Here is a 27,113-nt window from a genome sequence, read left to right as displayed (position 1 = left end):
CGCCTGCTGTTCCCCTATCCAGTGCACACTTCTTGGCCTTGCTCCTGCTTCCCTCTGGGGAGGTCAGATCTCTAAGGAACTCTTAGTTCCTAAGAAAGGAACTCTTAGTTCTTAAGAGTTCCCAAAGGTCTTACAGCCTCACTCCAGCTCCAGGTCAATTCACAGGTGACCTGCCCACAGGTCTTGTTCTGGGATTGGAGACCAAGAGACAACTGGGCAGAAAAGGCCTGGAAAGGGTTTGGTGCTCTGGCCTAGGATGGGTGCCTGGTGGAGGGGGTGGGGGCAAGCCCTCTACCTCACTTGTCTCTCATTAAGGTAGGGAGGGACAGAAGAGCAGAGCTTTCAACTCCTCTTCTAGGCCTGCCTTTTTCCTCCCACTACCAAACCCTGCCTCATCAGAAAATATAGGTGATTGGCTTGGGCATAAGGTGAGGAAGTGGGGCTGGGCCACTGCCGAGACCTCAGCTTCTACCTGTGGGCATCCACTGCCCCAGCTGTGGGAATCACCAATCCCCACCTCCCTCTGTGGCTGACACTTGGCTTAATATTCAGCACAGCTCTCCATTCCCTGGGTAGAGGCTACCTCTGTAGCAACCTCTTCCTTGGGGAGGCCACAGTCAGTCAAGCAAAGGGCACTGGGATAGATGGAGCAGGGAAAGGGAATGTTAAGGCTACAGGGAGGGCAGAGGGTGCCCAGGTTTGGGGGGAGAGGGTGAGGCCAGATAGAGGCAGAGCTTGTGATTCACAGCTTCCTTTATGTCGCCACCGAGACAGTGTGAAGGTTACAATGCGCGTGTCATCTCCTTGTGCTTCTCAGAGGGATGTGTGTACACAGTACAGACACCAGGGGAGAGAGTCCAATTCTTTATACAGGCGAAGGCATTCAAAGACCAGGGAGTAGGGAGAAACACAGAAGGGGGAACTTTGAGTGGGAGGATGGATCTCAGAGACAAGAGGGAATGGGGTGAAGACAGACAGGGTTAGAGGAAAGTATATACAGAGATATAGCAATATAGAGTCTGTATCATATAGAAATAGAAAATGCAGATGAGGTTGTTGAAAGAAGCAAATGAAGTTAGGGAAGAGGACTTGGGAGAGTTCCATAAGAAAATTTATGGATGTGGCCCTCTGCAAGGGCCTCTGGGAGAGGGGCCAGTGAGGTCAGGCACCAGTGCCCCTCTCCCTGAGCTGGAAGCTAACCAGCCAGGTCTTCTGTGGGATGTAGAGGGGAGCTACCTCTTGGGATTTCTCTCCAGCAGCTTTGGGGTGGGGTTGAACTTGTAAGTATCAGGATGTGGCCTACAGCACCAGGGCCACATCTTGTCCCCATATCCACTTACTAGAGATTCCACATGGTGTGAGGGTGTGAGGCTGGGGTTCTAGTTCCTGCCTGGAGACTTGGATTTGGGGGGAGTAACTGGGCTGAGAGGGTCTCTTAAGGCTGGGGAAGCCCTCCCACTAGCCCTCCCCCTTAAGGTACATTCTCTGGTTTGGGGCCAAATCCCAGACCCCAAGGATCCCCTCCACCCCTCACTGGGAGGGGGCTTTGGTGACTGGTGGCAGCAGAATGTAGGCAGACACTCAGATGACAGCCAGACAGACAGAATTTAGGCTGGGAGCTAGGGGAGGCAGCATGGAGCAGAGAGGGGCAGCCTGAGATCCCTTGCCCCCTCTCATTTTTAGATTAGTTTAATTTTGTTAAAATAAAAAGAATGGGATAGAGGCAGGGAGAGGACTCTACAGTCCACACTCCTTCCTCACCAGAGACGAGAGGACAGGACTGCCCCAGAAGTGTGGGTGAGTCTCCAAGACAGATGCCAGGGCAGCTAGAGGTCCCTTGCTCTCCTAGCCCTCCCCACCTAGGCATTTGGTACAGTGGCCTGCGCTCAGCAGGTAAAGTCCTCAAACGTGCCTCGGGCCGGATGGTGAGGTAGGATGTTGGCAGCGTATGTCATCCCAGCAGGGTGGCCCCGGAGGCTCTCGCACGGGTTCTAGGGAAAGGGGCAAAACAGGGACTGGTTACGGGAAGAGCCACAGGTCGCTATGAAGTACTGTGAGGCAAAGGAGGGATGGCGAGCAGGGAGGGGATGGTCCTTGGGCGGTGGGGGAAGGGGAGGCCTGGAGGGCGCCCCCTTGCTCGCTCCTCACGTGTCTTTTGACGTCGTCCAGGCTGAGCGCCACGCCCTTGTCCGCACTGCTCCTCTTGGCCTCTTTCTGGCACTTCCCGCGTCGGCAGAGCTTGTGCTTTATAACCTAGGAGGGGTGGGGTGGGGTGGGGTGGGCGGCCTGGAACCCCGCCTCTCGCCTGTCCCCCCCTGCCCGGCTCCCTTACCTCGTAGGCGTAGTCGAAGAGCTCCAGTACCGTGAGGATGCTGGCCCCGATGAACAACCCCATCTGGCCACCGATGTCGCCTGCGGGGGGGAGGGGGGGAGGGCGTAGGGTCAGGGTCAGGGAGTCAGTACATGGTGGAAATGGCAGGACTCGGTGGGAGTGGGGCAGGTCAGCCATATTCTCAAAGGGAGTGGGTAGCCTTCACACAGAAGAATTGCAAAGCCAGATTCTGGCAGGATTTTTATTTTCTTCTCCATGCTTTTCTGTATTTTCCTACTTTTCTAATATGAACAGGTGTTATTCAGGAAAAAGAATTGTTTACAAAACACACCAACACTCTTAGTATCTGGATCAATTTCAAAGGTATGTGAAATAGTCTCCACCTCCACCTCCTACCCCTCCCTCATATCCAGGGCCTGTCTTTTCCACTTTGCCCTAAGAGAAGACTCAACTCCCTTCCCCCACTATATACCAAGACAACAGGGTTGGTGTGGGGGGAAGCCGCTGAGAATGGGACAGAGCGAGCACCCTGCTTTGGATGGTAGGGAGCCACCCCATGCCTATGGCATGGGAAGGGGACAGATACCAGCAGCTCACCCAGGAGCCCTGCAATCTCATAGGCCTTCTTCTGCTCAATGGTCTCATAGTTGAGGACTTCAAAGAAAATGTCCAACACGAGGATGTTCTCCCTGCATAGGGGTTGGGGGAGGAGACCTAGGTTCAAGTCATATCTCTGCCCCTTATTAGCAAGGTGACCTTATAAGTTAGCTTCTCCAAACCTGTTTCCATATCAATAAAATGAGATGCTGATGGAGATACCTGCCTTTTAAAAATTGTGAGGATTAAATTAAATGTAAATGACACATAAGAAAAGAAGCTCTATACACTGGCAAGTGTGAGGTGATCTTAGTTACAGAAATGAGGATGAAGACAGAGGATAAAATGAGGGAGGAAAAAGAGATGCTTCCATTGCTTATTCTGGCTTGATCTTCCCTCCATCTCCACTTCACTCTCACTCTCAACTCTGATTACCTCTTGGATCTTCCCCAGGTCATCTCAACTCCTTCTTGCCTGCTGGTCCCCCATCAAGCTCATTTTTACCCTCCACAGTCCCTGCCTAAGAGCCTTTCCCTGCACAGTAGAACCCTTACCCTATGTACTGTTCAGACTTGTTGAACTTCTTGGCCAGGTACTTGGCTGAGGCTTTGCTGGGGATCTTAACCATGGACAGCTCCTTGCCATAGCGGGTCAGGTTGCAGGGCATTTCACATACGCAGTACTCTTGGTCCTTCTCCACGAGGAAGTCTGTACCAAGCCAGGTGAGAGATGTTGATTGAGTGGTAGTTCCCAACACGAACATCCTGGCCCTGCCCAAAGGAACCCTGCTTCCACTTCCTGATGTGCTCTTCACCTTGGCCTTGTGACTGCTCTGTGCTGATCCTCACCTAGCCTCCCCATGATTATTTCCTAATCCTATATGTCATTCCCTGGGGGCCCTTTAGGGTCAACCAGCTGAAATGCTGATGAAAGCATGTAAAGGCTCCTCCCCATTCATTTTTCATAGGAGTTTCTGAAGATGCTATTCTTAGCCTTAAAGTCAGATACATGTGAGGGTGCAGCATAATGCAGGAGTTACTGGGAGCTTCCGGAGTTTGGTCTGATACCCCTGTGCATGTGGCTGGTAGCAACTGTTACCCTTGCCATGGCTACCCCACAGTAGGGGCACTCACCTAGGGCAGGATCTGCACACTCCTTATACTGCTCTGGAGTGCAGTATGGGGCATCCCCTACAGAAGAGAGAAGATAGTGTGCAGGATGGAGATTAAAGGGGACATGAGATGGCAGTGGTATATAAGGTGGAAGATGGAAGGATAGGATGAGATAGTAGGATTAGCTAGCCCCCAGTGTGCCCTGGAAGTGACCCTCCCCGATAGTCCATCCTTCCTAGACCCTTCCACCCATTCTTTTTGGCAAAGGTTGGAACTGTGGTTGAAAAGATAAGAGTCAGAGGATAAAGAATGCAGTGGGCTGAAATTGGGCTGGAAAGATTGATATGAATGGGGAGCAAGGGGCAAGGGGCAAGTCCCCAGGATTGTGCTTGGAGACTTGGGGCCTGACCTGGCATGTGTACCATGCGGCAGTTGCAGTTTTCCACCAGGTAACGTGTCTCACAGTCAATGCGGCAGGCAGTGATGCTGTAGGAGTCGAAGAAATCCGAGTCCATGGTAACAGCTTTGCAGGTGCCCCAGGGCGGGGGCAGGTAGATGAGCTGCTGGGAGAGCCGAGGAGCTGGGGGAATGTGGTGACTTCTCCCTGAGTCACCTTGGAGTTCTTTGACAAGATGCAGAACTCAGGAGTTCTGCCCCCTCTCCCTCTGCAGTCTCTGAAGTTTTGCGGTTTGTAGAATATACCCATTCATTAGATCATTCATGTTTCTAACTAGCCCAATTACCAATTACTTTGAGGCTTTCCCTCAAAGCCCTGCCTCACCTGTTCCTCCCATTATCGATCACCCACCACTCCATCTTGACCCCTTGACACCCCACCCCAGGACCAGCCTTCAATGGCCCTCTCACCCGCTGCTCCTGGCAGGCCACAAAGGTCTGGAAGCCTGGGGCCACACCAAAGCCCAGCTGGTCGATGAAAGGAGGTTCATCCTGACTGTGTATCTGTACTTTGATGCCCGCTTCAAAGGACGTCTCGTCTATGGGAATGAGGGGTATGTGGGTTGGGAGGGCTTCTGAATTCCTATCTCCTTCAGAGCTGAGGACATCCTACCTCTCCTGAGAATAAGTACAGTGTCCACTTGATAGTTAGGCTCTCTATGGGGTCCTAACCCCCACTAGCTGCCTTCTGGGTTTACCAGCTCCATGCTGCTGCAATGACCCCTGCCTCCTATGTGCTTCTTTTCTTACCTGGTCTTTACTATGCATCTTGGTATCTCACATTCTTTCCCTCAAAGTGTCACTGTTTCAAACACTCTCCATTTCTCCTCCTCCCTTTTTTCCCTTCTCCCCATCTCTCTTTGCCCCACAGCCCCCTGAGACCAGACAGGCAGGCAGCCCAAGAAGAGAGGGAGTTATTTATAGAGTGAGTGGCAGCCGCTGATGGAAGAGGATGGCTGGTTACCTTGGAGAGTAACTGAGCCAGGAAGGGGGAGCCAGGGAAATGTGAGTGTGGGATGTCAGGTAAAGTCAGAGATACAGATGGTGAAGTCCTGGGAGGAGGGGAAGAAGCCTGAGCCATGAGCCCTAGTGGAGGCTAGGGCCAGGAAGCATGGGGAGGGGGCCCCTGAGGGGTACAACATACCAGTCTCCCCCCATACAGGTAGGTACTCGTCCTGCTGGATGTCCAGCATGATCTCCAGCCCATTCCCTGTCCCACCCTTCATGGTCTTCAGCCGGGGCCGCCCATCTCGACCGGAGTTGAACGTGTAGCACTTTCCATACCGTGTGAAGACCTGGTAGGGGGCAGAATAGAAAGCTTGAGTCCTGTACCTACTACCAACCAAGGGGTGTCCCCAAACAAGTCCCAACCCAGCAGGAATTCCAATACCCTTCAGGAACAGTTCCTCCTATGCAGCTCATTCTCCATTTGTCACCTTCTCCCACCTATTCTCCACCCTTCTTTGTCCTGCTATATCCAGTGGGAAGCTAACCTTGTGGGATCTGTGGTCTGAGCCCCTTTGCCACCTGAATGGGCTTTGGGTTAGGCTTGGTCAATGAGAACCACAAGTAAGGGATTAGAAGGCAAGAGGAGAGAGAGACTGGAGGACTGATCTTTCCCCACCCTTCACCTTTCTGTAATGATTCCAGTGTCTTAGACCTTACATGACTACATATCCTGCCAGGAAGGCCCCCTTGATGGAACTGTTTCTTTTTTGTGGTCCTTTAGCCTAGCAGTGATAACAATTTCCCACTATTGCTAGCTGCCTTGGCCCTCTTACTGGTTTTCTTAATCCTGTGCACAACTTCATAAATAGTCACTTTGTTAAAGTCTTTTCAATTGAAATATCAAGTGGCAATTTTTTTTTTTCTGGTCAGGATTCTGCCATGTGCACTTCCATCACCAGGATCCTCTCACTGCCAGATCCTTGAGGCCTTCTGAGATAGATCTTCTCTTCTCCTGGATTTCACCCCAGGCATTAGAAATCCTGTTCTCCCCAAGACCTGCCCTCAAACCCAAGACCCCCAAACCAAAGTTTTTTTGGTTTCCTCCAGTCAGCCCCCTATATCCATCATTGTCCATCATTGTCAGGTTCATTAGAACCTGACAGCCCCAGTTGCCATGCTAAGGACCATGCTCACCTAGGCACCCAATACCTCTTCTCCCAGCACTTAGGACTAAGCACCAATACATAGCATATTGGCAATGCTTGTGCAGAGCTATGAAGGTCCCAGAAGAAATCTCAGCCCTGGGAGCTCCTGACTCCTCACCCCATTACAGCCCTTATCATACCTCTGATTACACTGATGTGGAAAGTAGAGTGGCCCTTTTCCCATGGCCTCCATGAGTGTTCCCTGTAAACTGAATGGGTGTGCTTTTACTACTGCTGGATGATGACAAAGTCCACAAAGTGAGTCACAAAGAAACAGACAAGGTCAGAGAAGGGAGAGACAAGTGTCAGGCCAGACTCCAGCAGCAGGTCCAGTGGAGGTCACTAAGAAACAGTCCTTGCTCCTTCCTCGTACAGCCTCTGCCACCTCTCCCAGAAGAGAAAACATGTTGCTCTCCCCCATTTTGTGGGTGAGGTCTAATGATAAAGCACAGAGAATTCTGAGGGCTCCTCATTCTGCAACTCTGCCACAAGCTCTTGTGACATGATGCCATAAGCTCTTGACACATACCTACACCTACCCTCCATCAAGGCATAGGAGGGAGTCCAGGTGGTTGAGGTCCCTTGGGAGCCCCAACCTTGCCCTGGCTCAGAGGGTGGGGCTGCTGAGCAATGGATTGCTGCTGCCACCTGGTGGTTTTGGATAAAAAGTGTCTGCTCTACCCTTGGGCCCCAGGAGAGAGGTTGACCCTTTTTTTGTCTCAGTCCTGTATCACCTGGCCTTTCTGAGATCCAGTGGCCAAAACTCCCAGGTCCCTATGTGAGTTCAGTCATTACATGGTCTGAGATGGCACCCACCTGCACCTCCCACTAGGGAGGAGGTGGGGGGATTGAGGATGAGAATGTGGGGAGGAAAGACCAGGCATCTGTAACCTGGAGGAGCCAGAGAAGAGTCAAGTCAGAAAGAACTGGAAGATGGCTGGAGAATCAGAGGGCAGAAGTGGCAGTGTGGCAGGTGGTCTAGGGAAGGCCCTAGACCTCAGGGTGGGAGGGCCAAGGGGGAAGCTAACCCTCAGTGAGGGCTTCCTCTGGGAAGAAGGTCTCTGCCACTTAGAACTGGGAAAAGGGGATTTAATTTAGAGGTAACCTGTTATTCTCCCCTTCGTCTCTCTCTCTCTCTCTCTCTCTCTCTCTCTCTCTCCCATACACACACACACACACACACACACACACACACACACACACACAGTGGGTGGAGGATAGGCTTCCATAGGAGAGAGCACAGAAGACCAAATGAGGATGCAATTAAGGAGGAAGATGCAGACAAGTGGTTCAGGGGGTAGAGATGGGGGCTGTCTCGACCCCTCCACCACCTCCCTACCACCCCTTTTTGCTTCTCCAGAGGTCAGGTGTCTCCTGCCCCAGCATAAGTCCAGGGGTGACAGTCAAAATAGTTAACAACCAGCTAGGCATAGTTACCCACCAACAGATCAAATGTAGACCTCACAGATAGAGCAAGGTCCTGGGAACTGCTGGACCATGAGGGGGCTGGGGAAGGACAGGTGAGGCTGGAAAATATCAGAGGCCTTAGGGCACCAGCTAATTACTGGCTAGAACAGATACATTTCAAGATTCTAACAGGAAGAGCAGTACTGGTATGGACCTGGTAATATCTATTCAGCTCCAGACCCTGGGCTTCCAAATGAGCTCTGGCCCAGGTGGGGACACTGAGTGGTTACCAGCCCCAGCCCCAGTAGGTGACAGTCAAGGAGAGCCACAGCAGACAATCTCAGGGTGCTATGCTAGGCATGGACCCCCACTCACCACAGAGAAGTTGTGAGGGCCACAGGGTCCCCCGCGATAGGAGCAATAGAGCAGCATGTCCTCCAGCCGGTGGCAGGAACGATTGTAGAAACGATGAAGATTAAAGGGCTCCCCAGAAAAAGCCTCTGGCCCAGGTGGAGCAAGGGGCACCCCAGGATCATCACTTTCATCCAGCCCCAGCATGGGGGCCAGGTAGAGCAAGTCAGGATAGCTGAGCTGGGACAGCCGCACAGCATTGGTGTTGCAGAAGGTGACTGCTGGGAAGGCCAGCTCCGTGGTGGCTACTTCGTCTAGCAGGGTCACATGAGGGTAGCTGAGGTAATAAGCAACACGGTCCCCTACCTGGCACAGGAAGGCACCTAGTGCCAAGACAAAGGCCACTGCCCACAGAGCCTGTCTTGGCCCTGGACCCCCTTCCACAAAGACATGGCTGGCACCATGGAGGGTGCATCTGTTGGCAAAGGCCACCAAATCCACAGGCGAAGCCCCCTTGATGGCCTCCTTCTTCAATGCATCCTTTTCCTTCTCTTCCCCCTCTTCTGATTCTGAGCTGTTCTGCTGTTGCTGGTGGTGATGGTGGGGACCCCAGACATCTCCCAAGGACCCTGGGACTTCCTCTCCGGAGGAGAATGACACAGAGCAGAAGATCTGGATTGGCATCTTCTCCAAGGGCTTCCCGACACCAGGGGATTGGCAGGAGGAAAGAGGTAGGTGCCACAGGGAAAAAGATGTGACCCCAGGCAGGATCCGGCAGGGCCAGCCACTTAGCTCTTCAGCTAGTTCTCCACTGCCTGGCTAGCTGTCCTTCCTTACTGGGGCCTCTGTGGCAGTGTAGCTAAGCTGGGCGGGGCATGGAAAGGAAGACCAGCTTGCCCTGCCAGGGAGGGCTAATGAATAATTGATGGCAGTGGGAAAGGAAGGCTGATGAAGAGGTGAGCTGGAGCCCCTTTCCTGTCACTGACACCAGCAGAACCCAGAGGGTTTAAGACAGAGTGGAAACCCTGGAAAAACCTAGGGCTGGGGTTCTTCATATCCCCTCCCCAGGTGAGGTGGGAACCTTTGTTCCCACTGCAGGATGATCTCAGCTGGTAACAGTCCCCAACCTCCCCCAGGGCACACATGCATGCTCTCTCACCCTCCAATCTGTTCCTCAGCATGTCCCCCAGTTTCCCAATTCCAATTCTGGCTCTCTCCCTTATTCTCCCAAGTCTAGTTATTCCTCTGGGATATCCAAGCCTCTCATGCTCTGTAGGCACTCTCTCAGACTTCTACTTTCTCTCTAATTCCCTTTGACCCATAATTCCCCCTGCATATCATTGATCCCCTATTCTCTCAATCTACACTTAAACCCCAGTTCCCCCTAATCATTCCTTTGATCTTCAGTTACTTTCCAATCACTGTCCTGATCCCAATTTACTTTAGCTTATTCCCCAAGCCTCCAATTTCCCTATAATCACTCCCTTAACCCCAAGTTCTCTCCAGCTCATCCTGGACCCCCTTTATCCCCTGACCTCCAGCTTTACTTCAGGCCAGCACCCCTCCTCCATGCTGAGTTGCATTTAGGTCCTTTTCCTTCTCCTACCCACTGTTGTGGATTGTGAGGCAACCCAGGTTCCATTAGCAGAAGTCTCTCACTGACCACAGACTCATTTGTGGCCATTTCCTGGCACTGGAGGAGGGGACCCTGTCTCTTGCAGCTGAAAAGCTTGCTGGCAGATCATCACTATACTCCCCCACCCCAAAACAGTTCAGAAGAGGGATTCGAGGAATTCTCCAGTGCATGGAAGAAATTGAGATCAATGCAGAGACAAAGGGTCTTGGGTCAGGTAGGGAGCTTTTGGAACCAATCTTGGGCTACTCACAAAACCCTCAGCCTTGCAGATTCCTAGTCCCTCAGTCTGAGGTGCCCTCTGCCCCCAATCCTCTGACCCCTCTGTGTGCTCTAATTACCCAGGGCCACTGGTTGAGGAACTTGAGCCACCAGCCAAGTCTCCAGGGCCAAGAAGGTGACCTAAGGGAGGGGGAGGGAGGGAGGGAAGGAGGGAATGAGAGACAGCAGATTAACCCTTCCCCTGTGGGGCCAGAGGAGGAACAACGGGAGCTAGACAAGTCTACCCAGGCCTTCCCATTCCTTAAACATCCAGTAGCCCCTTGCCTTTTTGACAGAGAACCCCAGGAGTGAGTTGGGGATGGGAGGAAGGGTGCCAGGCTATAGCAGAACTGACAGTCAAAGCTTTAGCTTTGTTGCCAGGGACACAGAGGCCCCAAAGAGGAGACTTGAGGTCTGGCCCCTCTCCAATCTTAGTCTTCGACTGGATTCAAACTCTTTTGCCTAAACAACAGCCTCCTAATTGACCTCCCTGTCTCTCAACAGTTTCTCCCTTTCTCCCTGCTTTTAGTCCATGCTATGTGACTCTGACTATTCTCTTGCTTAAAGACCTTCTCTCACTCCCCAGTGCCTCTTGGTAAAATTCATTTCCCCAAGTGGACCTACAAAGCTGACAGTAAAGCTCCAGCCTTATTTTCTACCACTGTCCCTCCACTGCAGCCCATCATTCAGCCATCATAACCTTCCCCAGGCCACACTAGGCTTATCTGCAGTTCCATGTCTTCTCTTGACTCTATATGGAGAGTTTCTACTCATTTTCCTTTCCTTTCCTGTCCAGACAAGGTCTTGATATGTTGCCTACGTGGGCCCTGAACTGAACTCAAGCCGTTCTCCTGCCTCAGCTTCCCAATAGCTGGGATTACAGGCACAAAGCACTGCACCTGGCTTCCTACTTATATTTCAATACCTGCTTATATGTTACCTCCTCCAAGAAGTCTTCCCTGATTCCACAGGGGTTTGTACCTGGCCAGGGAATAAACAGATGGGTCTAGTTCTGCTCAGGGCCCTTTTGGCATGCATAGTGATCAGGAGCTCCTTGAGGGCAGAGCCTATGAGAGTAAAAGATCAAGACCCAGAGACCATGCAGAGGAACCGGAAATGAGAAAGGCCAAGGACACCAGGGTAACCAGAGATAAGTCACTGCAGAGAGGATGAGAGACACCCACACACACACCTTCAGCTCTTGCCCCCAGGCTTCTCCTATATGGATTCATGGGCTGCTTTTCTGTGTCCTGCTCTGTGGGCATTTTCTTCCTGCCTGCCAGACCTCAGGTCTCAGAGGGCAGAGTCCTCCTGCCTTGCATCTTCTCAGAAAGTGTTTCAGAGGTAACTTCCTGTCTTGGATTTTTGGGGGCCAGGCCAAGGCTGAGACTTGGACTGGGGAGGTTGCAGCTGCCCATGTGTTTCTTGCCCACTAGAGGACATTGTCCCCCTCCTTGAGATGTCCTGGAAGTGGATATAGATTGGATTTCCAGAGGGAGGAAACTAAGGCAGGAGAGCTTCCTGCTTGGGGCCCCACCAGAAAGAAGGTCAGACAGACACAGTGCAGCCTCAGAGGACTGTGAGTTTGGTATGGCTGTATACCTTTTCCCAGCACCAACACCAAGACCTGCCACGCACTCCTGCACATCACTACAAAAATGCACACTTGCACACACAGCTGCTTCCTCCTCCATACCCCGTGTTGCTCCTCTAAGGTTCTCTCTCGCCTTCACCTCATCCAAGTAGACAAACTCAAAGTTTTACAGAAGGAAAAGTGAGTAAAGTGTCGGGGGCATACCCATACCCTAGGCAACACAGAGGGCCCCAGAAGAGGTGCTCAATTGTGCCCATGTGTGCGGGTGCGCGCACACACACACACACACACACAAACACAGAACTACACTCAATTCTGAACTCTCTATCCAAGTTTCTGCCCTTTCTCTATATCACTCCCCACCAGCATTCTTCAGCTGTGTGTGACAACTGAGTGGTTTCTGATTTATTATATTTCTTTCTGAATTTCTCTCTCTCTCTCTCTCTCTCTCTCTCTCTCTCTCTCTCTCTCTCTCTCTGTCTCTTTGGTACCAGGGTTTAGACCAACAAGCCATAAAGCCATATCCCCAGTCCTTTTAATTTTTATTATTATTTTATATATATTTTTAGTTGTTAATGAACTTTTATTTATTTATATGTGGTCCTGAGAATCAAACATTCATACATTCTAGGCAAGGCTCTACCACTGAGTCACAACACCAGCCCCCACTAGCCCTTTTTATTTTGAGACAGGGTCTCACTAAGTTGCTTAGGGTCTCACTAAATTGCTGAGGCTGGCTTTGAACTTGTGATCCTCCTGCCTCAGCCTCCTGAACCACTGGAATTACAGGTGTGTGCCACCATACCCAGCTTCTTCTATGCAGAGTTTCAGGGTTTTTAACTGACATCTCATGGGATCCTTACACACCCTGCCAAAGAAATTGGTTGAGTAACTTCATAACCATTGGACAAGTAAGGAAGCTGAGCCACAGCAACCAGTTCAAGTCTCATGATAGCAAGTAATGGGCTTGAAACTAGAATTAGGTCATCTCTCTCTAAATCCCTTCCTTCTTCCTTTGCTTATTGACATAATGGTTCCAGATCCTGCCCACATGGAGCTCACTGTCTGAAGAAAGAGAGAGAGATCAGTTTAAAAAGTCACAAATACAAATATTTAATTGAAAACTATGACAAGTGCTGTGAATTTCTATAGTTCAATGAGGCAAAGAATATAGGGTAGGGACCTGTCCCAGACTGGGGAATCAAGGAAGGCTTCTCTGAGAGTGATATTTGAATTGCAAGCTAAAGAATAAAAAATAATATTTATTTACCAGTGTGGGGGGGTGTTCCAAAGGGAGAATGGAATGTGTGCAAAGACCTCCAAGGAGAGAGAGCTGAGAGGAGGTAGGTATATCTGGAGAGGTGGGTTGAAGGCAGCACTCAGATCATTCAGGGCCTTTAAGGTAAGGATTCTGGTCCAACAACAATGGAGGGCCTCCTTATGGAAGGCTATCAAACAATCAAAGCTGTGTTTTGAAAAGACAGTTCTGGCTGCTGAGTAGAAGAGCCAGAGGGGCTGCTGGAAGACTTATTAGAAAACTATTGCAGTGGTCCGGGTGTGACTTGGGTTTGAGGGGTGGTATGGAGCAGGATGGCAGAGGAGGCAAAACTGGAGGATCTTGTCAAGACTTGGCAGGTCCTTTCAAGGCAGGCAAAGGAGACTGAGAGTCGGAATTTGCATACCTGATTAAATAGTGAGGTGTCTTACTAGACTGATCGTGGACACAGGTAAAGGACCTGTTTGAGAGATAAGAGGACAAGTTTAGTTTTGTACATGCTGGTTTTGAGGAACCTTGAAAACATCCAAGTAGAGATGTTAAGTGGAAAATTGGCCATTGGGGCTGGTGCTAGGAGGAGAGAACTAGACTGAGACATATATTTGGCAGTTGTCAGTGTGTAAATGATAATTGGAATCATGAGTGAAGATGAGACTTCCCAAGAATAGAATTAAAAAGTTTTTAAAAAATAGAAAAAATGACTGAGTTGGCAATACCACTAAAGCTAAATAGAGTCATAGCTTATGACTTAACCAGTTCCATAGCCAAGAGACATGAGTGTATATGTCAACCAAAAAACACAAACAGTGTATTCATAATAGCTTCATTAATAAGAGCCCCAAGCTGCTAATAACCCAAATGTATAGCAGTAGTAGAATGGATAAATAAATTGTGGCATATACATATAATGAGATATTACACAGTATTTAAAAAGAACCAACTACTGCTACACACATGACTAAATCTCACAGGCATAATGATGAGCAAAAACAGACACACAAAAGAGTAGATATTGAGATATTGGATGGAGGACACATATACTCTAGGAAGCTCAAGAAGAAGTGAAACATCTATCCTGATAGAATAGTGGCTAACTCTTGTGGGTTGGTATTGACTAGGAAAGGGCCTGAAGGAACTTTCTGGCATGCTGGGAATGTTTTATATCAATGTAGGGGCTGGGGAGATAGCTCAGTCGGTAGAATGCTTGCCTTGCAAGCACAAGGCCCTGGGTTCAATCCCCAGCACCCCCCAAAAAAATGTAAATACACACCAACATAATATGTAGCTGTTACATTGTAAGATATACTAGTGTAAAATTCTTCAAGCTGTACTTTTACTTGATTTATTATTATTATTATTATTATCATCATCATCATCATCATCATTGTCATCATCATTATCATCATCATCATCAGCAGCAGCAGCAGCATTTTGATACTGGGGATGTAATCCAGGGGCATTTTACCACTGAGTTATATCCCCAGTCCTTTTATTTTATTTTTTTTTTTTTTTGAGACAGGATTTCACTAAGTTTCTGAGGGCTTTGCTAAGTTGCTAAGGATGGCCTTAAATTTGTTATCCTCCTGCCTCAGCCTCCTAAGTTGCTGGGAATACAGGCATGAGCCATTACACTTGGCACCCTTATGATTTGAAAGAAGAACAAAACTTGGGGCTGAGCCTTAAGTAGAGACAACACTTAATGGTCAAGGAGAAGACACTATATTGTCAAAGAGACAGAGGAATGACTCAACATAAAAGAGGAAAACCAAGAGTTGGTTGTCAGGAGAGTAGTTCAAAAAGAAGGCGGGGTCAACTATTTCAAATACTATTAAAGATCACGGATAAAACAAGGTTTCTGGATTTGGCAACATGGAGGTCAATAATGGCCTTAGCTAGAACCATTTAGGAGGAGTGATGGGTGAAAAGGCAGCCTGGAATAAATCAGAAAGTGAGTCAGAGATGAGGAAATGGAACTGTGACTATACACATCACTTTTTAGAACTTTGTGAGGGGAACGGGGGGGGGGGGGCAGCGAGCAGTTGAGAGCCATATGTGTTTTGGTTTTTATCCTAGCCCAAAGCCTAATACATAGTAAGTGCTCAATAAATGGTAGCTGTTGTTGAAGCTTTTGTTTGTTTCTTTGTTTGAGATGGAGTCTTGCTGCATTCCCAAGCTGGTCTCAAACTCCTAGGCTCAGGTGATTCTCCTGTCTCAGTCTTCCAAATAGCTGAGACTACAGATGTGCTGGTACACTTGGCTCAGGCATCTATTTTTAAGTGGGAGCATCTTAATCATGTTTCATTGTTGATGGGATGGTTTCACTTGAGAAGGAGAATCTGTCTATAGGGGATGGAGAGGCAGAATCTATAGGATAAAGTTCCTAAAAAGGCAGAGGGGATCAGATGAAAAGAGTAAGTTGATTTTATCTTAGATAAGACGGATGTTCCCTTCTAGGCACTGGTACCCAAAGAAGGAAGAAGATCTTGTCTGAGGCTTCTATTTTCTCAGCAAAGTAGGAAGCAAGGTCATATGCTGAGTGTGAGTGAGAAGCTAGAAGAGGGCTGTTTGAGAAGAGGGAGAAGTTTGCAGTAACCACTGGGGAGGGCAAGCTGACCAGCACAACACACTGAGGTTGCCAGGCAGCACTGCAGGCCCATTTAAGGATGTTGTTCATGGTCACAATGTGATACTTGCTGCCCTGGCGTACAGTTTCCTCTAGTAGAGCCTGGCTGCCCTGGTGCCATCCTGGGGAAAGTCAGTGGTTGGGACTTGGCCACATAGTGCAATGAAAAGTCAAAGGACTCCAAAGACTTGGCACACCCAACCCATGGGCTGGGATTCCTAGGGTCTTTTCCTCCACACTTTTCTTTCCCTCACTGCCTCACCACAGCATGGGCAGCTGGAGACCCCAGAGCAGCCTCATTCACCATATGCATTCCCATTCCTGAATCCACATAGAGAAAACTCAGATTTGGAAGATCAGAAGTAACAGGGCCTCACTCTGTTATATACTGACTGCATGATCTTAGACAAGTCACATAACATGCCTCTGAGCCTCAGTTTCCTCATCTTTCCAGTGAAGATATTAAACATCTTCCTACCTTCCAGAATGATGAATGAGCAAAAGTAAAGGGAATCTGTAAATGTGAAAGCTTGGCTGAAAGAAATGATTAATTTTGCTGGTATGTGCTCTGCATGCAAGAGTTTTGTCTGCACAAAAGCTCTCTCCCATAGCTCCAGTCACCAAGCTGCATGTGTCCCATGCACAGCCACCTACATTCACTTCACATGCTAGTCTACATCTATATTCTTCCCCAGACATGCACATGAGGTCCACATGTGTGCTTGTTCCCTTGGGGCACACATTCAATGAGTATGATTTGAGAAGGTTGAGTTGGCTGCTGTCCATGGTCAAGGCCACTGCAGCAGTGTTCCCTAGAGGGATGTTCCTAGCCTGGCACATTGATGTGACACACCAACTAAAGTATAAAACACTAAGTAACAAAATCCTACCCTCAGGTCACAGGATTGTCAGCCACATTGAGGGTGTGCAGATGAGAGCAGTGGGAATGGGTGTTCTTTCTGAAAACTCATAGGATCTCCAAAAGATCACACCTTGCCCTTCTTTTCCCTCTGGAGTGGCTATGGAGAACTGGGGCAGCAGCAGAGTCTTTGTTCTTACAGTTTCTTTTCTTTCTGTGGTACTGGGGATTGAAACTGAGGTACTCTATCACTGACTTACATCACCAATCCTTTTTGATTTATTTATTTTGAGATAGGGTCTCACTAAGTTGCTAAGGGTCTTGCTAAGTTGCTGAGGCTGGCCTCAAACTTGAGATCCTCCTGCCTCAACCTCCTGAGTTGCTGGGATTACAGGCATATGCCACTGTATCTGGCTTGTTCTTACAGTTTTCTAAGGGAACACAGCAGTTTCATGCTCACTTTTTAAATATCCCATGAGGAAGACGTCTGATACACGTGTCCAGGTCATTCATAATACATACTGCTAGTGTGGGCTTGGCCAGGGGTTCCTAGGGGTTCCCTCTCCTGGAGGGTTGAAGGAGAAGCTGCCCCTGGACAAAGAACACTTTAACAACCCCCTTAGGGGGGTTGTTCCTCCTGATAGGAATTTGGGTCTAGAAGTTAAGAAATGAAGTCAGCTGGAACTCTACACAAAGTAGAACCCAGGATTCCTAATGTCCAACCCCATTTTCCAGCCCAACTAGGCTTCATTTCTTGTTCTTTCTGTCTCCCTCCCAGTCTCCTGGAATGCTTATCCAAGGGTCCTGACTGGGATAGTACTCTGTCATAGGATAGAAGCTTCTGGAGCTGTTACCTCAGACAAAAGAAGGAAAATTTATGCCTGAAGGGCCAGTTCAAAGGCAGGAAAATGATCCTGCCTTGCTGGAGAGAATTGACTGGTTCATTGTTTGGGGAGGGTACAGTGGGGCAGGAGCTGGCAGTTTTACTTATTTATTTTTTCTGGTACTAGGGATTGAACCAAGGGGTACATTATCACTGAGCTACATTCCCAGCCCTTTTAATTTTTTATTTTTATTTTATTTTTTTATGAACACAATACCTTTATTTTGTTTATTTATTTATTTTGTGTGGTGCTGGGCATAGAACTCAGTATCTCATATGTGCTAGGCAAGTGCTCTACCACGGAGCTACAACCCCAGCCCCTATTTTACTTCTTATTTGGAAAGATAGGGTCTCACTAAGTGGCCCAGGCTGTCCTTGAACTTGCAAATCCTCCTGCCTCAGCCTCCCAAGTCATTGACACTACAGGCATGTGCCATCACACCCAACTTCTAGCATATTCATTAACATTGGGATTGTCTGAGTAGCTGAGAGTGACTGGGGAGATTGGGTGGATTCCACCTGAATGTTTCCAAGTCCCTGAGGGTAGAGGTGGGGCCTACCTGCCACCACCGCACCCCAGCACAGAACCTGGCACTCAGAAGTGGCTGTGTCCATTACAGGAATGAATCATCTGCAGCTTGACACTCCCACAATCCCAGCTCCTCATGGAATCTTCACTCTCCCTCACATTGCCCCCAGAATTGCAATTGCTTTCCACAAAGTTGATGCACACTCAGAAGCAAACTCCACCCACAGCAGAATGTTCCTGACTTCTCTGCAGGCCTCCCCTCTGCCTCTTGGACACACTGGGGTACAGTGCTCACATCTAAAAAGTGAGTTGTCCTCTGGCTAGGCAGCCAGGAATCACTTCCCTCCCCAGCCCTCCACTTCCGTCTCTGCCTCCAGAGACACTTACTTACATCAATTCCCTATTACTTTAGCCAACAGCCAGGAGATCAATTAGCTTAGAGTAGCCTCTTAGCTGATAGCAATCTGGGAGAACTGGCTGGGATGAGAGAGGGGGTGGGGGAAGAGGGGAGAGAGGAGAAAAAACTAAGTTATCTGAGAGGTGTTTGTGTAAATCTGTGTAGGAGAAAGAGAGAGACACCAACCCAGGGTCACTGGAATCCTGCAACTGGCTCTGCTCAGCTCCTCACCAACCACTTCTATTCAGTTCAGGCACTTCCCAGAGAGGAGAGAGAGATGGGAAGGATAGGGCAGGAGGAACTTAGCATCTGCAAACTCCTTGGGCAGAGCACCTCTCCTCCACTTGAGCCTCTGCTAGCTGCATGTTCCCCCTCCCAAATCACCCCCTTGAAAACCACCACACCCCTGGGTGGGGTAGTCAGGACCCTCCTCTCTGCACTGCAGTCTAGACAGCAGCCTTTCCCCGCCACAGCTCCTACTCGCTCTGCCTAGCCAGAGGGAACAGGCCCAGATAATAAGGTTGGGCCTTTCTAAAAGAATCCTGGTCTGAGCTTCTATGGGGTGGGGATGGGGGTGAGGGGTGTGGATGAAGGGCAGAGTCCTGGGTCCTGACAACCCTGGCTCTGATTATTTTATGATGACCTTTCTGTTCCCCTATGGGATCCCAGGATCACCCACCCACATAGCCTCTCATGTCAGTACCTCCCTTCCTTAGGTGCTCCAGGAGATTCCTGCCCCTACCACTATGTCCACCCCCTTCACTCCACCTTTCCTCTGAGAGATTCTACCCCTCACTCCAGGGTCCTGGGGGACTCCTCTGTCCTCCCCAATTCCTGTCCCCCAATTCTACCCCCTTATTAAAAGATTACAGCTCTTACAATACCCCCATCCTGAGAATTTCCACTGATTACCCTCCTAGTTGTCTTTCAAGGTCCAGACAGCATTCCTGCTTCCCCCCTCCGCCCTGCACCGACAAAGTCTCTGGGTCTCAGCTGGAGGGAGGGGGCTGGCATAGGGCAGACTGGGCAACCATCTGCCAGCCCCCTCCCCTTGGTGCTGCTCAGCATTCCAGTCACGTCGCTGCTCCCACTGCCAGGGACAGATAAGGTGCAGCTGGAGGCTGGCACCAGCTGCAACTGTGCTCACTCCCCAGCCCCCGCCCATACACCAACAGACAGCTGCGCCCCTGGCCCCCCTCCATGGGACCCCTGCCCTTCGTTGGCCTGACTAGCCTCAAGGTGGGAAAGGAGCCACAGACCCTGTTGCCCTGGCAACCAAGCACCCCACTGGGAAGGAAAGGAGGTGGCCCAGAAAGAGGGGTCCTTGTAGTTGGTCTTCTGGTTCTTTTGTTAGATCAGGAGGGAGCTACTGAGGTCCGCCCAACTGGATTGCTTGGAGATACTTCCCCTACTTCCCTTCTACACCTTCAGTCTCAAAGGATTTCCAACCCAATTTCTCCCAGGTTCCCCGCTCTTAGCTATACCCAGGGGATGCACAGTCTGTGACCACCATTCCCCAAGATTGAGCTGGATTTCAAGGCACTTCTGGGGGAGTGCCTGTTACTGTAGATTCTCATCAAAGGAGTTGGTGTCTCTGGGGACCAGAAAAGATCTCCTCCATTATCTCCAAACCCTTTTCCAGGCACAAGTTCTTACTGTTTGAGTGAGGGTTGTCCTTGGAAACACCACAGAAGAGTCTGCATGTGTCCATGCATACTGTATTTTGCAAACACTTTGAGCAAAGGCTTGGACCCTCAGTTAAGACCCTCTGATATTAAGGCTGCAGAAGATGCCAAGACAAACTCTGACCCTATAATCAGATGTTTTCTGTCAGTGCCACATTTATCCAGGAGCTAGATTCACATCACAATATCTGGGTCTGGCAGAGAATGGCATGAATTAGGAAACATGCTAATTATGAGACCAAGGAGAGGAGAGAGGGTAGAGCACCAAGCAAAGAATGTGTGAGTTCCTTAGGACTGGGGACCCAGAGAAGAAGGCCTGTAAGGCCCTTCTCAGCCAAAGAGATGTCAGATAGGTACTCACAACCAGACTCCTGTCTGGGGAGAAATATCCATACAGGCAGAAGTGGTAGAGTTCTTGACAGAAAAGGGCTGACATTGAGGGCAACCAGAGAAGGTAGAAGGATAGGCTGAGGGTTTTGAGTCCAGCCAGATTCAGGGTCAAGTCTTTGATACATGGGCGGAAAAACAAAAAACCTGGTCTTCCCTAACAACCCAGAATCAACAAGTGTTACAGTTGGACCTGCAGAGTGCTACCCTGCAGAGTTCTTCCCCCAGGAGAAGGAAGAATTCAGATTGCTCCAGGACTTTATGAACCAATCATACTCCATCTGACTGCTTGGAATTTCCCCCCTCAGACAACATGGACCAATCACAGTTCAGTATCTCCAAACATCTTAGCATCGCTACTTGGAATTTTTCTGGACATGACAGACAAATGGATACTCAACTGAGTAGTATTTTCTCTGGATTAACAGTATCCCAACTATATACCTTAGCACCTTTCCAAGTTGAGTCAAGCACTTCGCTTCTATATCCAACACTACAAACCATCTAACTGACAGGTTCTCTTTTTCCTGGTGGTCCCTTCTGCTTGTATATTGGATGTGTTAGAGAAGGGTAGGGTTCTGGATTTTACTTCCACCTTTACCTACAGTTCTAGTTTTCTTGTAATAAAGTTTGTAAGCTTAGGAACCCTGTGGTCTCAAGTTCTGGGGAATCTAGGACTCTCCTGTTATGAAGAAGGAAAACAAAGAAGGAAGTGGTTCTTGCACCTGGTCTACATTCTTCTTCAGCTTGATTTAGCAAGGAGTGTGGTCATGTAACCCTTGAACAACAGGACTGACAAAAGCCCATGAAACTGGTTAGCAGAACAGGGCTTAAAGAGATTGGGAAGTGCCACGTGCAGTGCACACATGTAATCCCAGCATCCCCAGGGCTGAGGCAGGAGGATTGCAAGTTCAAAGCCAGCCTCAGAAATTTAATCGGGCCCTGAGCAACTTAGCGAGACACTGTCTCAAAAGAAAAAATAAAAAAGGCTGGGGATGTGGCTCAGTAGTTGAGCGCCCCTGGGTTTAATTCCCACTACCAAACAAACAAAGAGAATGGGAAGCCTGTGTAACCTCAGCAGGAAACACTACCCATGACCATGGCTCTAACCTTTTTACATAAAAAAATGCAGCCCATGCTCCCCTAATGCTAGAAGGAAGCAAGGAAGTTGGGGAGGAAATAGGTTGAGAGAAAGAAGAATATCTGAGAATGGAGAATTGGGAGCAGGTATGAGAGTAGGGGATCCTGGGGAGACTGAGTTTTGAAAGAGCAATGCCAGAATTGGAAGTGGACACAGGAACTCCAGGGTCAGCAATACTAATGAAAAGAGCACACTGCAGTGGTACTTAATGAGACATGAGTTCTAATCCTGAATCTGTCATTAATTAGCTAGTGAGCTTGGGCAACTTATTCTACCTCTTTGTATCTCAGACTGTGTATTTGTAAAATAGAGATAATATGGTTATTTATCAAAGGGATTGGGAAAGCCTAGCAAGCATTCTGAAGAGTTATAAGCATTGTCCTTCCATTTGAGATTATGGTTATGCATAAATAGCTCCAGGTCCTTTGGCCTATTTCCAGCTTCTTTGTGTCTTTTTATTTGGTTTTTGGTACTGGGGATTGAACCCAGGGGTGCTATACCCCTGAGCTACATCCCCAGTCCTTTTTATTTTTTATTTTGAGATAGGGTCTCACTGAGTTGCCCAGGCTAGCCTTGAACCTGCGACCTTCCTGCCTCAGGTTCCTGAGTTTCTAGGACTATGGATGAGTACCACTGTGCCCAGATCTTTGTTTTTGAGGTGGGGGTGTCATTATGCTTTTCAGGCTGGCTTCCAACCCCTGGACTCAAGAGATCTTCTTGCTTTAGCCACCCAAGTAGCTGGGATTTCAGGCATGCAACCCCTCATCTGGCTTCTCTGTGGGATCTTAACCCTGAAGAATGTGTGTGACTTGCCCTGGATAACCTAGCACATCAGATGTGCTGAGGCCACCACATCTGTGCAAGTATTTGTGGGACATTTCCATTTTCAGAAGCAAAGGGAGCTTCCAGTTTATGACTCTGCATCCTGATCGCCTCTGACCCTGGCTCTGTGGCTCTTGCTGGCAAGGGGGATACCTAACTGGACAGTATTTGTGTATGAAAGCGTGCATGTGTGTGTGCACATATGTATATGGGATGGGGTACTGGAGATTGAACCCAGTGGTACTTTATCACTGAGTTACCTCCCCAGTCCCTTGCTAAGTTGCCGAAGTCCTGCCTCACTAAGTTGCTGAAGCTGACCTTAAACTTGCAATCCTCCTGCCTCAGCTTCCCTAATCACTGAGATTACAGGTATGTGCCACCATACCTGACCCTGTCTGGCTATTTGAAGGGAAGCTTCTCTTACTTCCCATGCTTCACAATTCTCAAACTTTAATGTGTACTCACATCACTTTGGGATCTTATTAAAAATGTAGATTCTAATTCAGTAGGTCTGGGAAGTGGGTGGCAAGGTCCTATGTTTCTTTCAAGTTCCTGGGTGATGGTCATCAGACCTCACTTTGAGTAACAAGGTTGTAGCTTACCCATCCCTACTCCCACCTGTGGTCCAGAAGGTAAGATTAGTGCAATCCAGGCCATGCCTGGCCATGTGTGCATGTGTGGTGTGTGTGTGAGTGTGTGGTATTCACTGTAGGTTCTCTTTCCTGCTTTAATGGATGAAAGGTTGTGTCTCAGGCTCTCACACGGTGTAAATGTACTCTACAAGCAAATCCCAGGACACACACTTCTCTCCCAGAACAGCAAGCACTGAGAGGTCTGGCCTGCTCCCTGCCTCCTCCTCCACTGAAGACAAGGTTGACACATACCCCACAGCAGAGAACTCACCACCTTGAAGTCTTCAGCACTGCAGACCTCCCCCCGGAAGTGGCAGGAGAGCAGCATGTCTCTAATGTCGTGTCCTGCTCGGTCATAGAACTCACGCATGTTGAAGGGCTTGGGCTTGAAGCTGCGGAAGTTGGCCTTGTCCTGCAATATCTCCAGTTGCTTTTCATCAGCCATCTGTGTGTCTGGTATCTCATACCTGGAGCCCGGGGGGTAAGTGGCACATGGATCAACACAACCACGAGGGCCCATACCTTTCTTTTGGGGGGATAGCATCCATCCCTGCGAATTAGCCCTGGGCACAGATAGGCAAGGAAGGAGAGCTGGGCATGTCTACACCACATGTAGTTTGAGAAAAGAGAAGTATCTAGGTATTTCAGTACAAGGGTGAGAGGAAGCATGGAAAAAGTAGCAGCTTTGGCTTTTATAATATAGTCTCTACCCTTTAAAGGTGGTCTGCCCTAAATGAGGAGATCAGAACGTAGCGGCAGGAGGGAGGGCAAAGGTCACTCTAGAAAATGCCTATGTCTTACAACTCAGGCTGGGTAAGGGTAGCACTGTTTTGGACTATACTGGAATCAGATATTAGGTGCCTTAATTAGGTGCTCAGCAGTACCCCAATTCCTCTGCTGTGAATGGCAGGTTTGAGGGGTGGGTAGAGGGCTGGGTTGGCTGGTTCTGTGGTAAGTTAGGAAGGCAAGCACACTGACTTGAGAGATGAGTCTGCCACTGCCCTGAGATAAGAATACATAAGGGGCTGGGTGTGGTGGCGCACACCTGAAATCCAAGAGATTCAGGAGGCTGAGACAGGAGGATCTCAAGTTTGAGGCCAGCCACACCAACTTAGCAATACCCTGTCTCAAAATAAAAATAAAAAGCACTGGGGGTGTAGCTCAGTGGTAAAGCATCCCTGGGTTCAATCCACAGTACCATAAAAAAATGTACACATGGGGCCCTTCCACCGTCCATCCAGAATCCCCATCTTCATGAGCAAGGCCGAGGGGAGGGTGGGATCCACCCACCTGTTGTTGAGCAGGGCCAGCAGCTCCCCAGCATGGTACAGGTCATTTTTGGAGACTTGGCTAAAGCGGAACTCATTGAGGTTGCACAGCGTGACGGCAGGGAAGGTTAGCTGGGAGGCAGCCACCTCGTCGAGCTTGGTGACGTGGTGGTAGTGGAAGTAGTACTGCACACGCTCGGTGCACACACACAGCAGCACAGCCAGTGAGCCCAGGAAGCACAGGGCCCACAGTGCCCGCTTCAGGGACAGTCGCTCGTAGGAGAAGATATGGGCCAGACCGTGCAGCGTGGAGCTGCTGGCGAAGGCCTGGATGCTCACCGGCTGGACACCACCCACCTCCTCCTCCTCAGCTTTCAGTTCCATCCTTGCCTAGGGGATCCTGGCAGGAGGATGGGGAAAAGACAGAGTCTGCTATTGTCTTGAGATAACAGTATATATGGTGCTCTCCCAACTGTGTCCATCCAGAATCCCCATTTCCAGAGGTCAGTGCTCCTGGGGCAGAAGACTTCCCTAGTGTTCAAGGCCAAAAGTGTCTGGCCAAGGGAACTGTCCCAGGACAGGGCGCCTCCAAATAGAGGCTCAGGGGGTCAGCTGAGGCCAAGAGAGTGCTCTCCCAGGGAATCTTTCTAGGCCAGAGACCCCAGATAGTCACTAAAGGGCGAGAGGGAAGTCCTGATGCTCCCACAGGCAGGCACAGGAGTTCCCTCCAGATGTGGGGTCACTCTGGGACAGGAATGTCTACCCTATCCTGGAGATAAAACTCCCCCAGATGGGCTAAACCCAGGGTCAGGAGCTCCTCTCCTAATCAAGGGTATCCCTAGGACTGGGCTCTCCCTGCAGGAGCTAACCCTGGGCCAGAAAATCCTCGGGGAGGTGGGTATACCGGGGAGGGGCCCAGCCAGAGTACTCACCTGGGGTGTCTCCAGTTCTTATGTAGGCGCAGGCGTGTGTGTGTGTGTGTGTGTGTGTGTGTGTGTGTGTGTGTGTGTGTTTGGGGTGAGGGGTTGGGGGTGGGGGCGGCGGGTTGCCCGAGGTGGATGTATGGAGGGGGGGCGCGGTTCCCTATGACAGCGAGTTGTCTCCGCCCCGAACGCACCCCCCTCCAGTCCAGCTTCCCGTCGCAGTCAGATCCCCTGCTCGGCCCCCGCCCCCTCCCTAGCCTCCGACCCGCCCCAGCAGCTAGGGAAAGGTAGAGAGGAGGAGAGTCCCCGCTTCTGGGCTCTGGGGAGCCCCGCGGCCAACAGTGGGAAAATCGGAAACCCACCTGAGGGGTCTTCGGGAAGCCGGGAGCCGGCGGCAGGTCCTGGGGCGCGAGGCCGTATGTGGGCTCAGCGCCGAGTCGTGGAGGGGCTCATGGCCCGGAGCCCGAGCCGGCGGCCGCCGCGGCACGCCGCGCAGAACCCTGCAGGGAGCGGCCCGCCCGGCCCGGCTCGGCTCAGATCTGTCCGCCTGCCCGCCCGCCTGCGCGCGCTCGCTGGCTAGCTCGCTTCGGCTCGGTCCGCACGGGCTCGGCGAGGTGCGCGGTGCCGGGTGCTCTCAGCCCCGGTATCTGCAGGGATCCATCGTCAGGCCCGGAGGCGGCGGGAGTGGTGGAGGAGGGGTGAGGGTGCGCGTGCGCGCCTACGAGTGTCTGCGAGGGTGTCTCTGGGCCGGTGTGCGCGCGGGGCCCCTGGCCCGCGGAGCGGAACCGAGGGCTCGCGGCGCTAGCTTGTCCCCTCCTCCCTGTCGCTCTCCGCAAGGCTGCCTCCCTCTGGTCCCGGAGCCGTCTCCTTGCCTGTGAGGTCCTATGGCCTGTGTGTGTGACTATGTGGTGTGTGTGTGTGTGTGTGTGTGTGTGTGTGTGTGTGTGTGTATGTGCGCGCGCGCGCGCGCGTGTGTGCGCGCAGGAAGGAGTGTGTCTGCCCCCAGCGTCCCCCTCCCCGCGTTGTCTCCTTCGGATCGATGCTCCTGCCTCTTGCTGCTGCTTCCTCTGGTGGCACACGCACACGTGTACACACACACACATCTCCGAGTCACACTTGATTGATTCAAGCACTTGCCCATGTGGACACATTCAGACCACAGTCACACCATTCCACTCACAGCCATACACATACACATCACAGATATCCACACATCCCAGAGGCCTGGTCCACAGGGCAAGCACTCAGTAGTTTGCACATATTCATTCACCTCTTCTTATCCCTGCTCCTCACCTACATGTAACACATACATACATGCACGTATGTGAACGAGCACACAGACTTGGCCACCCAGAATTTATCCTTATAGTGCTGGCTTCTCTGGGGGCAGGGGGTATGTTTGCAGCTCCTCACTACCAAATCTCTAAAAGAGGAGTAGATGGAAGGAAGAAGAAATAGCCAGAGCTCAAGGGAATTTGGACAGAAGTAAGAAAACGGGGAAAGGGAATAAGAGGGGTACAGGAAGGGGAACGTTGCAAAGGGGAGCCGTGCTTAGAAATGGAGCAGAAGTCTGGGTATTAACCCAGACCTGGGAGTTGTTCCTGTAGCTCTTACCTCTCTCTTTCCCTCCCTCCCTCCTCCTTTCTGAGAGGCCTTGAGGGGAGGGGCCTCCCTATCCAATTAACAGAGAAGGAGCAATCAAGGGGAAGTTGTTAATTTGCTGATGCTCATTAGGGGCTCTTAGCACTGAGGCTGTTGAGGTCTGATGGTGTCAGATGATGGTAGGGGGGTG

At 50.3% G+C, this 27,113-nt stretch overlaps 1 protein-coding gene across 6 annotated transcripts; it reads right to left on the bottom strand.

The window, feature by feature from the left end:
* Positions 1–101: 101 nt before the first annotated feature.
* ASIC1 (acid sensing ion channel subunit 1) lies at positions 102–26,237 on the bottom strand. Of its 6 annotated transcripts, none has more exons than XM_079140409.1 (12): positions 25,684–26,237; positions 24,421–24,798; positions 23,402–23,597; positions 5,642–5,792; positions 4,909–5,036; positions 4,451–4,604; positions 4,063–4,119; positions 3,484–3,637; positions 2,930–3,021; positions 2,333–2,412; positions 2,149–2,253; positions 102–1,991 (listed from the first exon to the last, which is right to left on the bottom strand). In XM_079140409.1, exons 2-12 carry the CDS (start codon positions 24,780–24,782, stop codon positions 1,887–1,889), a joined length of 1,584 nt encoding a protein of 527 aa, XP_078996535.1. In that variant the 5' UTR covers positions 24,783–24,798; positions 25,684–26,237; the 3' UTR covers positions 102–1,886. The 6 variants fall into 6 exon arrangements, with proteins under 6 accessions (XP_078996535.1, XP_078996536.1, XP_078996533.1 ...); XM_079140410.1 differs by having other exon boundaries at positions 4,451–4,601; XM_079140407.1 differs by lacking the exons at positions 23,402–23,597; positions 24,421–24,798; positions 25,684–26,237 and adding an exon at positions 8,433–9,583.
* Positions 26,238–27,113: the final 876 nt, after the last annotated feature.

Source organism: Sciurus vulgaris (assembly GCF_902686455.1).
Source record: "Sciurus vulgaris genome assembly, chromosome: 5".
Classification (NCBI taxonomy): Eukaryota; Metazoa; Chordata; class Mammalia; order Rodentia; family Sciuridae; genus Sciurus; species Sciurus vulgaris.
This window is presented reverse-complemented; position numbering and strand designations above follow the sequence as displayed.